At 37.8% G+C, this 15936-nt stretch overlaps 1 protein-coding gene across 4 annotated transcripts in view; it reads right to left on the reverse strand.

Annotated features, from left to right (window-relative positions):
• kirrel1b (kirre like nephrin family adhesion molecule 1b) overlaps window positions 1-15936 on the reverse strand; it is a 73161-nt gene that overhangs the window by 26427 nt on the left and 30798 nt on the right. For all 4 annotated transcript variants that reach the window (XM_067452608.1, XM_067452606.1, XM_067452607.1 and 1 more), the window contains exon 2: window positions 172-324. In XM_067452608.1, the coding sequence (XP_067308709.1) occupies window positions 172-324 (153 nt within the window). The remainder of the gene's footprint in view (window positions 1-171; window positions 325-15936) is intronic.

Here is a 15936-nt window from a genome sequence, read left to right on the forward strand (position 1 = left end):
TTAATGACATCGATTTCATTTTTGGGTGAACTAATCCTTTAAAGGTTTTTTTTTCCTCTTTGGTCTCATCTTATCTAACCTAGAGCTTCATTCATGCCATTCGTCCCGGGCCCGTCAAGAAAAAGGTACATGACGCCCTTGGTTAGTGTGATTTGGCGTGTGTGTTCTCACCCCTCAGATCTTCTCCGATGCCAAGAGCGAGTCCATCTTTTGTCCACTGTACGATGCCGGTGTAGTTAAACACCACGCAGGACAGAACCACTCTCTCCCCGACCACCACAGACTGATCCGCCGGCTCCTGGGAAAACCGCGGGCCGCTGAACACTGCCAGACAAAGAGAGACACAGAAATAAGGTTCTATCAAAAAGTTCTATATATACATATATATTTACATTTATAATTCTGTATTTAGCATACATAAACATTGGGCAAGATATTTTAAATATATTTTTTCTATCGTAATATATTTTCAAATGTTATTTATGCCTGTGATGGCAAAGCTGGATTACTTCAGTGTCAAATGATTCTTCAGAAATTATTATAATATGAAGAGCTGGTGCTCAAGAAAAAATTATCAATGTTGAAAACAATTGTGCAGCTTAATAATTTGTCAAAACCTTGATACATTTCTTACAATAGACAATATAAAGGTCAAAAGAACAGCATTAATTTAAAATACCAGTCTCTTTTGATCAAATTAATGTCTTGCAAAAAAAAAAAAGTGAAATCCCAAATGTGTAAATTATATATTTGATACATGACAAATTAAAATAATTTGACACAATTTTGAGGAGTTCATCACAATGGCATTTCCCCTGTATTTCAAATATCAAGAATATATCATATAAAATATGTTTTTGCACCAAACCCATTTTCATTTTTTGACCCTGATATATTGCACTTGTGAATGTCTTTTTGTAATATTTCAAAGTGCAGATTGATTAAAAGAAGTCTTTTTTTTAACAAACATATGCTACACAGACTCTTGTGACCACATCACCATTACATCATCGCAAAGAGATATTTCTGAAAATTCCGTCACTCTCTCTCTTCCTGCCTCTCTTTCTCCTCGGGCGCATGTCACTCCTCCAGGATTATTGGTAACAGTCCAATTTGCTAATTAAGGCAAACCTCGTTAATAAAGAGAGGGGGGGAAGAAAGGGTGCACCTCTAGAGGATAACATTTACAGTCGTAAAACAAAAACTGTTCGTCACATATAAAGGAATAGGGCACACCAAAATGGAAATGCTATCATCATGTACTCATCATTTTGTTGCTGCACTCATGTATGACTAACTTTCTTCTGTGGAACACAATAGGACCACTAATGAGGAATGTAATGGCTGGAATGTAATTGACTTTGGTGAAATAAAGTCATTCAAAAAGTCAAGGTCTCTGGACGTCGGGTTTCTGTCATAAAGCCAGCCTTCCCTCTTTGCAACTGTCTGTGCATTGCGATTGGACTGCAGGAGACATGACGTCATGTCTTTGCGGCACAGCTGCTTATGACAGCGCTTAATGACACTGGCCTGTGTATCAGAACTTTGAAAGCAGCTTCACTTGGTTAACTAGTCATTAGTGACGCAAGTGCCCTCAGAACAAAGACACAACATCTGATGTCTGATTCATAGACTGATTCGTGTATCTTTGGAAACTCTGAAGTATTTCCAGATGCTACAGTATAAGAAAAACATCCCTGAAGTGCTGCTGCCAAATTTTAAGCATTTACAAAAGCTGAGCCAAATACAAAACGTCATGGAGAGAGAGATAAACAGAGAATGACAATAATGTACCCTGTAGCACACGCAGACACAGAAACAGCCTTTTAATTATGTGCCGAGAGAGGTAAGCAAGAATACATGACTTTTAGTCAAATGGTCTCAGACGGAACATTCATCTGTCCACATCTTCCCTCGGGGCAAGTCTTGCTCTAATTTTACAGACAAATAAAAACTGTATTTTGTGTGGGTGTGTGTAGTGTGATGTCCATGAGCATTTGTGTGCGAGTATTAATATGTCTAAGTCTGACTCAGGTACCACAACATTTACATCACTCCTAATTTAAAAGGTTAGTTCACACAAAAATGAAAATTCTGTCAATAATTACTCACCCTTGTCGTTCCAAACCCATAAGAGCTTCGTTCACTTCATCTTCTGAACACAAATTAAGATATTTTTGACAAAATCCGAGAGCTCTCTGACAGCTATTTAAATAACAATTTCAAGGCCCTGAAAGGTAGTAAAGACATTGTTAAAATAGTCCATGTGACTCCAGTGGTCCAACATTAATGTTATGAAGCGACAAGAATATCGCTTGTATGAAAAAAACAATTAAAAAAACAACTTTAGATGACAATTTCTTCAAGTCTGCAAGTTGCACTGTTGACACTGCGTCTACAGTGTAAGAGTCTGACACAAACTTGAATAAATCATTGAATAAAGTTTTTTTTTTTTTTCGCATAAAAAGTATTATCTACGCTTCATCAAATTAAGCTAGAACTACTGGATTCACATGGACTATTTTAACAATCCCTGCATCTCATTCAGCTCCCTAGTCCACTAGTCAGAGCACTGATCAGGACATAAGTCAATGGGCTGACTCCCTGATCAGTGCCCTGTCAACTAAACTAGGGAGCTGATTGAGACGCACCCATCGTTTTACTACCTTTCAGGGCCTTGAAAGTGTTAATTAATTAGCTGTCTATGGAGAGGCCTGAGAGCTCTTGGATTTATAAAAAATATCTTAAAGGGTTACTTCAGCGATTCAGAGAGCTCATGATAAATGTAGCCTAATCTGAGACCTGCAGTGTTTGTGCCATGACACTCGGTCAGAGACTCACTCATTATATTGAACAGACACTGATTTTATGAAAATAAACGTGTTGGAAAAGTGATCCAGTAATCCAGTAGCGGTGGTGTTGGGAGTGGCCTCATAGGGTAGCAAAGCAATGCATTCTGGGAATTGTTGTCTTTCATTCCCATGAGACAAAAATACATTTTCTGTTTTTTCTCAGTCTAGAAGGCACCAAGTTAAAAAATAATTTCCCATTTCTATAACATTAATGACCCAGTTTAAATACAGATTCATCTTCCCAGCACTGTACCCCTTTAATTCGTGTTGCGAAGACCCTACTGATTCGACTTTTATTCAAGCTTCAGAATCGACTCCAAAACTATAGGTTCCAGACTCCTTTTCTTAATTTTAAAGCAGGCTAAGTGAGATCTTATCAACAGTGCAGTAAACTATAAATTACACTATTATTATTGACAATATTCCAATCCTTCCTATTATATATTTTCTTTAAAAAATATAAATAGTGATTGTTGTCTACGTACGAGCCACTGTCAGCTGAGGTGGAAGCCTCAGTAATAATTTTTGTTTGTTTACAAGAATAATAAATCTTCAATTCTTTAAAGTCCTTTAATGATCGTGTGTTACCTCTTTTCTGTCAAAGACACGAGTTGCTTTCAATCCAGTCAAGAAATTATGATCGCTTGTTGTTGTGTTGTTGATGTGGTCGTGGTCGTTAGTTATTGATTCAAAGATTCAATTGTCGCCACCTGCTGGTGTATGAGGTGAGAGGTGAGAGTCTATTTTTGAACAAAATCACAAGATTCGATTCACTGGGATGTGGATGTAGATGCTAGATGCTACTGAGAACTAGAAGACGAGGGCAGGCTCTTCTGTGAGTGGAATCAACATTTTGGACCACAGGTTTGGAGTTGACTCTATTTTTCCAATGAATCGAAATATTGATTTGTCACTTTCCACAAGCAGTTTCTTTATTATCTTTCCCATTTGCTATGATGTGTCTCCCTTCTTTGCAACCAGCTGAAATAAACTTTAAATACCACTAAATCATAAAGTGTTTGCATTTGTAAGTATGATTAAAACAAACCTTTGAACTGTTTAATTAAAGCCCTAAATTTCGTTTGAGATATTTTAACAAAAACTGTTTGTTCCCACCATACAGGTTTAGGTATCCTGGGATGTTGCAACAATATAACATAACACAATATAACAATATTAAGAAAAATACATATTGTATTATATTTTAATTTTAATCCTAACCCTATTAATATTTTCAAATTGTCTAGTGAGCTTGAAATTATCATTATGGTATTTTAGAAAAGTCTGGATATTTGTCTGTGGTGTTACTATCTCCCTTGGCAGTAATAGCCTAGTATACCACAGTAACAAAGTAACACCTCATAAGCATAATCAGGAGCCTAGTATTTGACTAAAATTGATTAAAACCATAAACTGTTCAATATATGAACATTAAATATTCAATTTAATTCAATTCATTTAAAAATATGTTTTATTATGAATATACATTTGATTAATTCTGCCTCTTGTTTGCCACATCACTTACCTGTGATTGTTTTCAAACCATTTTCACAAATAGCAACTCTCATTTCCCTTCCATCTGTTATTAACCCTTTCATTTCATTTCTCTAACTGTCACTAATTGCTTTTTTAGAGTAGTAAATATGTTAACCTCTCCACACATCGTCTCTCGTGGTTTGGTTCTCTCCTGATGTACCTGTTTCACAGTAGGTGTGTACCTGAACATGTGTAGGCATATTTCATTTCCTGGTATCGTGTTTTTTGATTTCTTTAGGAAACGTGAATAAAGGTCTCCAATTTCTTTCCCACTTATTCCTGAGGGAAATGTAAGTGGAACAATGGAGAGAAACAAACAGATGAAATTTCAATTTTGTTTTTTCTCAGTAGGTCTACTTTCACTCCTTCTCCCCTTCTGATTTCATCCCATCTTTTACCCAACTCCTCTTCTTTTGCTCATCCTCCCTTCTCATGTACTTTTGCATTTATTTTGATTACTCCTCCACCCCCTCCTCCTCCTAAATCTCCTTCATTCACTCTCTCCATTCATTGTTTTTCCTTCTAAATCCCAGACTACATTTTTCTATCTTCCCCCATCTCTATTTTTCCACCATATGCATCATTCTTTGTTCTTACACTCTTTGAATTGGAAGAATAATTTAATTGTAGGCCTACTGAAAATAATTCTATACATCACGATCAACCATTGCTGTCTTATTAAATATTTGGTTAATTAATTTGCTTTTCTGAGATTTCACAGATTTATGCAGGTTTGTTTCGCCATTAGTTGGCAACAAATGACTGTGTCTGTGAGTGAGCCATTTAAATATTCACTCCAACGATTCATTGAAAACACAAATTCATTCAGGAATGAAAGAGACTGGCTGCCTCCCAATTAGCACTATTAGTCCTAAATAGTATTAGTGTGTCCCAAATCAGTATGTTGAAATGAGTATTCAGGAGATAAGGTCTACTTTTCCGGTTAGATTACAAAGTGCAAATCCATGCAAATGTGTGACCTGACGCAAGAGAGTGTGGCACGGGACAAGATTTATTGGCCGGGTGTGGGCGGTTAGACTATATTTTCACAAGTTCATATATATTTATATAAAAAGGTTAGTTCACATTGATATAGTATCAAATATGCATATTAGGTGTGCTATCCAATTTACACAAATCTTTAGAGACCATCAAGGTTTCTATTCACATTTTTCAGCGCTGAGTAATGTAACTAATCCCAAACATATCTGTTGAATTCCTGAAAACAGTGGCCAATCAGTTCATTTAGAATTCACTATTTCACTCACCGCTCAAAATGGCAGATTTTTTGTTCAGTGCTGAGTTCTTCATGCTCCTGAATCCTCTCATTATAATAAATAAAGTGTAGACATTATGAGAGATTCATGGAAGAATTTCATGGAAATTCCATGGACGTGGTGTTTGCAGGCCGAAAACAATGAAGATTGTGGATGGGAGCAGGAGAAGGTTACATATATTTTTTGCAGCAACGAGTGGGAGCGGTACCAAAAAGTCTGTTACTTGTTTTGCTGATTAAACCAAAGAGATATGCATTCATGTATATATGGCAAGCACACTGTACTGAACTATTCACCAAGCAACCACCCCCAGTACACTCCACACACACATACCACAAAATGTTCTTCTGTAAACAGCAGCATGTTGTGTACAGGGGTAACATGCTTCAGGACATTCTGCAAAACCACTAAAATGTCACTCAGTGCACTACTGGGCCTCAGGGGGACCTGGTGACCCTCGACATTAGCAGTGGCACAGAAACAGGATGGCGTAAAAGATTTGCCAAACGCTCTTCATTTCATTAATATTTCATTTCACACATCCCTCCCGTCCCAGGAATCCCAAGTAAACTGATGCTCAGAGGAGCGGATGAGAGAGAGATTTAACTCCAGAGAAATGCTGCCGAAACATCTACATCTCCTCTAAGATATGTGTGTGTACATACCATTAATGAAGCCAGTCATTTAAAAGCTAACATTATGATGAAATTATGCTGTTACTCCACTTTGAGCTGTTGCCGTGCAGAAGAGCGAGCGCAAGGAGTATAATGAGCGCTGAGAAGTAAGAGGGAGCGCTGTGACTCCAGCGGTCATAATGCGTGTTTGTTTAGTTTCTTGAGGCCCTCGACCGACTGACCTCTTTGTGTCAACAGGCTGTTAGAAAGGTCAAAGGTCATCTCCATAGGGTGCAAGACACATGAGGGCACTCCATCTATCATATTTTCTTTCCTTTCTTTTCCTTTCCTGTATGGTTCCTCTGCTCATATATTTTCCGCAGGCATCTTTCTTTCTGGTATGTGAACTTTCTTCCTTTATTTATCTCTCCTCTCGTTTTCCTTCTCATCCCAACTGTCCGTTTCCTTTTTCCATTCTATCATCTCACTCACAAACACACACACTTTCTCTTTCTCAGCACTGAAAGAATGTAAAGCATTTCCTTTACCTCCTCTCTCTCTCTTCTTTCCTTCTCTTGCTCAGTTTCCATCTCACCTCATGTCTCTCAACTCTTTCTCTTCCCCTCTTAATTAGAAATTTGAGAAAAAGTTTACATTGAGCATCAGTCACTTCTGTGCAACAAAAATACAATACTGTCATGTCATTTCTCATTTAGACTCTACCTCTCTCATTCATTTTTTTGCCTCACATTTTTTCTTTGCTGTGTGTCCTTAAGTGTATTTAATGGTGAAAAGGCTACAGGACTGAAACATAACCCTGAGGATGTCATAAGAACTTAAAGCTAAATATAGATTTTAAAATCTTGACCTTACACAGTCAAGTATTAAAAATACTTAAATACTTTTTGTGTGCAAAAACAAACAAAAATAACTACTTCATTCAACAATTTCCTGTGTCAGACTCTTACACTTGACGCAGTGAAAACTGCGCATCGCTTCCAGAATGCCGGCTTACAATTGGCCGACACTGTTCCCGGGAGCACAAAGACGCATTTGCGCGAGTGTATATGCGTAGAACTAGGAAGTGCAGCACTTTTTACACTACGTCAATGGTGTAAGAGTTTTACACAGGCTAGAAGAAATTGTTGAATAAAGGCCTTTTTGTTTTGCACACAAAAATTGTTCTTGTCGTTTTTTTAATGTTCATTACATTATGGTTGAAACACTGGAGTCACATAGACTATTTTAACGATGCCGTACCTTTCTGGGCCTTGAAAGTGTTCATTAAATTGCTCTCCATGGAGGGGTCAGATTTGTGATTTCATTAAAAAATATCTTCATTCATGTTCCGAAGATGAACGAATGTCTTACGGGTTTGGAACGACATGAGGGTGAGCAATTAATGACAGAATTACATTTTTGGGTGAACCAACCCTTTAAATAATCTGGATTGTTAAAAATGTAGTTTGTGGTTTCTGTGACACTAGTAGACACCAAACAAAAAGACACAATTAAAGCATTTTTGCCACTCCCCCAACCCAACATCACAAATACAGCATGTCTCAAACAGGTAAAACTAGGCTACTTTAAATAAAAAGTCCAACACTTCTAAAACCAAATTTGAATTGCCACAGTCAGAATCTAAACACTCTCTGACTCCACTTACAGCCAGGGCCCAAACTCAGACAGAGCGCAACACTGCCCACCCCCTTTTTTAGCAGCGCTGGTTCCGGAAATATTTTTACCATTCATTTTCCCATAGTGATTTATAAAAAGTCTTCTTTTAAAAGTCATTAACCAAGCCATGAACTATGAGTTGAATATCTGAGCTATCAGGCTATTAGGACAGCTATGAGGTGAATCATAACATTACAAACTTTGATCTGAAGCAAAAAAAGTTTTTAAAACTGCACAAAATGACAAAGGTACAAGACCCCTGACCCCAATGAAGCACTTCTCATGTAAAAATGTTGATTACTTAAATAAGACAATTTATTTTTAGTCTGTTGCAAAATATGCATATTTATACAAATATTTAAGTATTTTCAGAGCCTAGAGAGATCTGCTCGATTACATGATTTGCAGCGCTTCTTGTGAGTGGGCGGAGCTAAAGAGCACATTGCACAAGTTTGACTGATTGGTCTAATTATCTGTACAGCATCATGGCTATAATGTAGTTCACTATGAATTCTACTATAAAATATGATTATTTAAAAAAAAATATGCTGAAGTAACATGGGCTGATGGCTTTAACAGAAGCAAATACTATTGATTAACAACCTCGTAGCTCACAGTAGGCCTGTCTTTAAAGGTTTAAATGTTATCATTTAAAATCAATTTCCCTATTAAGAAAATGAATGGCGTTTTTTCTTCCGGAACCCAGATGTTGCACACTATTGGCTGGAGAGAAACTGACAGATCTGAATGGACTACTCTCAGTGTTTTGAGGGTGCCTGGGGGCTCAATGTTTAGACTTTTAGGGGAGATAAACCCTTGAATGGCATACTAATAGCAGTCAATGAACAATAAACTGGGTAAAGAGAATCTGTTATAACATCTTATCTTATAACAACGTATCTTTAAGGAGAGCTGTGTGTAATGGAGGCCAGCTAGTAGTCAAGTCACTGTGCAAGTAAACCTCACTCCTCTGATCTCAAGAGACGTAAAATATGTAAATAAAAGTAAGTAGGGGCAGTAAGTAACCATAGCATCCTAAAAAACACTCCGATCACCTTAGCAACCAGATAGAAACACCCTAGCAACCATCCTATCACCAAGGCGGCCGGTCCAGTACAAGCAATGACCACTAATATTTAGAATTCAATTTTTTTTTGACACAGTCCTAGTCAAGATTCTTTTATCGGCTCCCCCCTATACAAATTTAAATTCAAATGGACATATTCGAATGACAAAGAGAGCAGCTGCAGTGTGACATATTCGGCTTGCCAGCGCACCACCAAAAAACTAGAACATGCAGAGGGTCGTCTCCTGAAAAATCCGCACGCCCTCCTCTCTCTCTCTCTCTCTCTCTCTCTCTCTCTCTCTCTCTCTCTCTCTCTCTCTCTCTCTCTCTCTCTCTCTCTCTCCCCCCATACATCCAGTTATCTCTTACACTGTTTCCATCCATTCTCCCACATTCTTCCCTCTACCGCTTCCATCCAAATCCTAAAGTTCTGTCGCCATAGCAACAACTGTCGTCTGCAAAAATTACCCCCAAAAATGCTCTCTTTATATGCGTGCTGGTTGCTGCCACCCTCTGCAGACTGTCTCCAGTGATGGTGTTTAGGGAGAATCAGTGATATTGAGAATCAGCAAATGAATTGAAAAGACAAGATGAATAGATAAACGACAAGCCATTTAAAGTATAGCAACACACAGGCAGACGGATGCGTCCTCTCAGAATCAAGCGGAAAATACAAAGAGATTCTGAAAGCAAAGAAAGAACGAACAGGTATCATGATGGGGAGAGCCATCGCCATGGTAACAGAGAAACGAGTGAGCGCGAAAGCGGGGTAAGGAGGTAGACAGACAGAAGGGGGGGAAGCATGCCGTCACCATGGTAACTAAAGAGGAGGGTATCCTGAGAGAGACAGACAGGCTAAAAACACAAAAGATACATTAAGGAAGAGGGAAATCGCATCTCTCGTTATCTTCTCTCTCTTTCTCTCGCTCCCTTCCTCTAGGTTCTCCAGAGCACCCACTCATTCAAGCAGAGCTGCTTCCATTTGCAAATCTAATGTATGTGTGTGAGTGTGTACGTGTGCGCATAAAAAAAGAGTAGTGATTGAATGCATGTGCATGTGTGTGCGCTGCATGTGAACTTGTGGAACTGCAGAGGGACAGGACGTGTGTATTTAAAGAAAAAGAGGAATATATCTATAATCTCTTAGATTAGATCAGTTCAAATCATCATCTAGTGAAAAATAAAAATGACAAAATGTATTTAAAATCTATTTATTTTATGCAAATACATTTACATATTTATGTACTTATTATAAAAACCGTGCAACTGTACTTTTGGTACACCGAACTGATATACGTAAAGTCTGCTAATTTGGAACAGCTAAATTTGTACTTTAGTTATCCAGAACTAGTCCTGAGGTCCAACTAAAGATATACTTAAGAATATATGATTGTGCTAAAATGGAATAATTGCAAGTATACTTTAGGTGCACTTTAAATATCTTGCTTTTAAAGACTGATATTATACAGAGATTATATTATCCTTATTAATAGTGATATTAGGCATGACATTTTAGACTTTAGCATATTTAGAAATGTGCATTGCAAAATGAAGTATTCCAAATAAAGAAAAGTACTCCAAATTAAATTGATATTTATCTCAAGCGATATGTCAGTAAATATGTTAATATCTGTACTTATATATACTTAATATGTATTTTAAATACATTTTGGTAAACATTATTTTATTACAGTGTAAAAATTCAGGTTTCCAATTGAAAATTTACTAGTGACTGATGACAACTACAATTTTCAGTTGCCAAATTGAATTTCTGTGAATTAAATTGCATCAATTAACAGAAATTAAATTTGGCCAACTGAAAAATTGGTGATCAGTCACTAGAAAATGTTCAATTGAAAACCTGAATTTCTTTTACAGTGTAGAGATGTTGGAATGTAATTTATAAAAAAAACAAAAAAAAAACATTTTGTTGTTACAAAAACAAGTGATTTGAATGAATATAAATACAGTACAGAAACAATCAAAATATGAGAATATTTTATAAATATTTTAAATATGAGGGAAGCACAAAACACTAACCTTGGTAAATGTATTTATCTGACAAAACTATTAGACAAAAAATTAAAAAGCATATACATAAAACAATCAGGTATGACTATTTTGTGTTCAATGTCATAATTTCTATGTTGACAGACTGGCCAAAAATGATGTCTGCACAATTTGGCATGTTTCATTGTATTATCACAAATAAAAACATTGACTCCCAGTGCATCTATGAATCATTAATATAAGAATGTTGTGCAAGTTTACTACAACAATGGAGCCACAATTTCTTCATACATTTCTTTACTACTTTTTGTGCCCTCCGATGTCTGGAAGATATATATAAAAAAAACTAGATTATGCATGTATTGAACTCTGCCATCTGTGCCCATCCGCGGTTGAGTATACTTTAAAAGCTGTGTGTATACGCAAATGCGTGCAAGACGTGTCCTGACGCAGAAATTGAAGTATACCTGGGGCTTAAGGCCGCAAGTGAACATTTTGTCCTCAAAGTTGATGTGTTAGAAGCAGGAAAAATCGTAAGGATTTGAGTGAGTTTGACAAGGGTTAAATTGTGATGGCTAGACGGCTGGGTCAGAGCATCTCCAAAACTGCAGCTCTTGTGGGGTGTTGTCTGGTCACCCCACCGGTCTGCAGGTCAGTATCTATCAAAAGTGGTCCAAGAAAAGAACAGTGGTGAACCGGTGACAGGGTCATGCACGGCATTGCAGTTAGTTGCAGACCAGTCAGGGTGCCAATGCTGACCCCTGCCCGCCACCAAAAGTGCCAAAAGTGGGCATAAATATAAGCATCAGAATTTGACCACGGACCAATGAAAGAAGGTCTGGTCTGATGAATCACGTTTTATTTTACATCAAGTGGATGGCCAGGTGTGTGTGCGTTGTAGCCTGGTTCTGCCCTCCTACATACTTCTGCTCAATTTTCTTTTTCCTTCAGTACCTCTGTACATCAGTACTTTTTCAGACCAGGCTATGTGCGTCGCTTACCTGGGGAACACATGGCACCAGAATGCACTATGGGAAGAAGGCAAGCCGGCAAAGGCAGTGTGATGCTTTGGGCAATGTTCTGGGAAACCTTGAGTCCTGCCATCCATGTGGATGTTACTTTGACACGTACCACCTACCTAAGCATTGTTGCAGACCATGTACACCCTTTCATGAAAACGGTATTTCCTGGTGGCTGTGGCCTCTTTCAGCAGGATAGTGTGCCCTGCCACAAAGCAAAAATGGTTCAGGAATGGTTTGAGAAGCACAATAAAGAGTTTTAGGGGTTGACTTGCCCTCCAAATTCCCCAGATCTCAATCCAATCAAGCATCTGTGGGATGTGCTGAACAAATAAGTCTGATCCATGGAAGCCCCTCCTCACAACTTACAGGACTTAAAGGAATATTAGGCTAGCATCTAATGTCCTGACGGGTCAAGGCTTTTTTGGCAGCAACACGATATTAGGTATATTAGTTTAATTGCTAAATTGCTATGCACTGCATAACAGATATCCTATGTAGAGCAAGGTCATGGGTTTGATTCCCAGGGAAGACATAAACTGGTCAACTTTGAAGGCAATATAATTAGCTTTGGATAAAAGTGCCAAACACATGTAAGTTTATTAACAATGCCAGTGAGAAGAAGAACAGAGGAAACCAAAACCAATTGTTGACTTCGTAAGCTCAAAATCCTCAGCTTCTCATGAATCCCAGGCTGCTGTGAGAACAATGTACTGACTTTATAAGCTAAAGTTTGGGCTGTGTAATCCTTCACTGTCATTTGAAGAATTCTGGGAATCCTTTAGCCTAATGCCAATGGATCTGGACCACTGCCCTAAAGGTTGCAAGTTCAGTTACAAATAAAGATGACCCAAACACTGACACATGATTACAGTGATTAATCCTGCTCTATCTATTCTGCCCTTAACCCCAGCCCAGCCTGCTGTGAGGAACTGTCCCTGCAATACATGTTCTGCAAAATAACTTTAGATGACTAACCAATATACTGCCACCAATCGACAAATAGCCAAGCAAATGCCAAAGCTCCTACTGACATCTCAAACTAATTGGATTTATTGAATAAAAGAATTTGGGAATAAACATAATAAAAATTACATCCAGACTGAAAAATTCAGTTTTTTTGTCATGATTCGAGCGTTTAGAAACAAAATTTATGAGACAGGTGTTGTCAGATTTCATTGGTGATTTCAAATATGAAATTTAATCATAAGTTTGGCTAACAGTTTTAGAGAATTTGATGTTTTCCCCATTTAAAGAGATGCACTTCCATGGCCAAAACATACAGACAAACGTAAGATCTTTGCAATTTAAGGCCTTTAGATTAAGAAACTGACCAAATATGATGTTGATCTGATTACATTTCTAGGAGAAGTTTGTTAAAGTACAACGTCTGGAAATGGCAAAAACTGCAAATATTTTGCAGAGAAAATATAAAAATATTTCACTTCCTGTTGGGTTTTCAGAGTTTGCTCCCAGGACTTTTTTGTAGGTATTGGACTGTTACATGTGTCTACCGAATTTCATACCCGTATACTCTACACACACATCTACTCTCATCTACTACACACACAGGCACAGCCCAGCACTAGACTATGTAAACCCAGCCTGATCTGTCGGAGATTTGATTTCATCCTGCAACTCAGTCTGGAAACCTGTACATTCATTTCTACTGCTTCTGTTACACTTTTGCGGAAACCAATCACAGACTGGCTTATCCACCTGGCACGCTAATGGCGGGATTAACACGATGACAGATAGAGAAGCGATGGGTCGTTGCCCGTTGATCACGCCTCTTGTGGTCTGATTGGTTGAAGGACTATCCAATTGCGTACAGAGTAATTTGAATAATACTCGTTTATCACGCCTCTTGTGCTGTAGAAAATACAGAGCAGACTCCCCAGACCAATGTTCAATTTTAAATTGAGCTTGGTCTGTAATAGCAAGAAAAGGACAGCACACAAACATGTCAAATATTACAAATAAAAGGATTACAATGTAAAACATTATTACATAAAGATAATAATGCCTACATGTCATAATGGATAGTCATCGCTTGTATCAGAATTACATATTTGCAGTAATGACAAATGAAACTGGTTAATTATTTGACCAATCATGGCAATACACACATGTATTGAAACTGACGCGTCAGATTGAAGGTGTTTATTCCACCGTATCAATAGCATAGCGTGAATAGCGTGTAAATATCCGCTGTGACGTTTTAAGGGAAATGGGAGATGAGACTCTGATTGGTTTATTGTATGTTACACACAAAACACACCCTTTACTCATTAAGAGACTAGGTACAACCCTTTTGGATGATTTTTTCCATTGTTAAAATAGCAAAAGTGGGTTCGTGCTAAGTGCACCTACGCTTTGCGTTTCAGACCATGGGCTTAGATTGTTAAAATAGGGCCCTAAATCTGAACTATAAACGTGCTAACCTGTGATAATACAAATATTTGTAACACAGAAATAACGGTACTGTGTTTGAAAATACTATTTGTGAAGCCATTTTATATCTATACATGATAACTGACCTCTATGGTGGTGTGATTTTGTCAACGGATTAATAGACACAGACGAATCGTTGTCACACTTTATTATTATTAATATTTATATACTTATATTTATTAAATTATAAGTGACATCTTATCATTTATATTATTAACTGATTATACACTTATCATTATCATACATTTAAAAGAACAATGAGCAGAACTAGAACAAAGGACACACACACACACACACACACACACACACACACACACACACACACACACACACACACACACACACACACACACACACACACACACACACACACACACACACACACACACACACACACACACACACACATATATATATTGGCTTGCCAATTAATGCAGAACTGAATTGCCAGACTTCATTTAAACATGTCAATTCCAAATGTAAAATACATGAAAGCATGTCAGAGATCACCTTAAGGCGAGCAGTAAACACACTGGAACCAAAACCCAAAAACTGGTGATTTATAAACACTCACCGGCTGTGAAATTCCTATGCAAATATTAGTTTTACCTGAGCATCAAATATTTTCCTTCCCCTATTGCCTTATGTCTAATTGATTCTTTTTATTATGTTAATGTATGTGACCAACACACCATCATGTGAAAGTTGCTTCATTCTTTTTTGGTGAGCATTGCTGTTTCTGCAATATCTAATGTACATTCATTCTCCGTGTGTCATGTTTTACTACGGTCCGCAGTCTTGTGCATGAAAGGTGCTTTGTGTTCCAGCAGCTATCTGATTGGGCAATGGTGACGAGGGTGAGTTTCTGATTGGCTAAGGTACTTTGTTCCGTCCATTTAGCTCTTGTCCCTCCCTGAGATCGTTCTTACCTCGTTTGCTCTCTTTTTTCTCTTCCTCTCCCTCCCAACCTATAACATCTCATATATTTCTGTAAGTTTCTGCCATTCCCTTTGTGAGTTGCTATGGTTACCAGGTCTCTCACTCCCCCAGTTCACCCCTTCTCTTCTTCCCTCTCTGCCTCTGCTTCTAGGGTTGCTATAGTAACAGATTTATTTAAAAAAAAAAAAGACAGAGCAACGAAAAAAATTCCCCCTTCATGCCTCCTGCTCTTCCTCAGTGAAAACTGCAGTGCTCTCACACATACATTCACATATACTAACAGCAAGGCATAACTAATGACATCAACAATATATTACATAGAGCACACCATAGACAAAGCAATGCAATGAATATTCATGGGAACCAATGAATATTGGTTCCATCTCTCAGATCTAGCGCAAACATTGTTTCCATTCTCATTCAGTTAAGTTTATGCACATCTATTATATCAATTAAGGCCAATTAGTTGTTAGAGGCCATGCACTGTTGGGA

The sequence above is a fragment of the Pseudorasbora parva genome, chromosome 9 (genome assembly GCF_024679245.1).
Source record: "Pseudorasbora parva isolate DD20220531a chromosome 9, ASM2467924v1, whole genome shotgun sequence".
In the NCBI taxonomy this organism is placed as follows: Eukaryota; Metazoa; Chordata; class Actinopteri; order Cypriniformes; family Gobionidae; genus Pseudorasbora; species Pseudorasbora parva.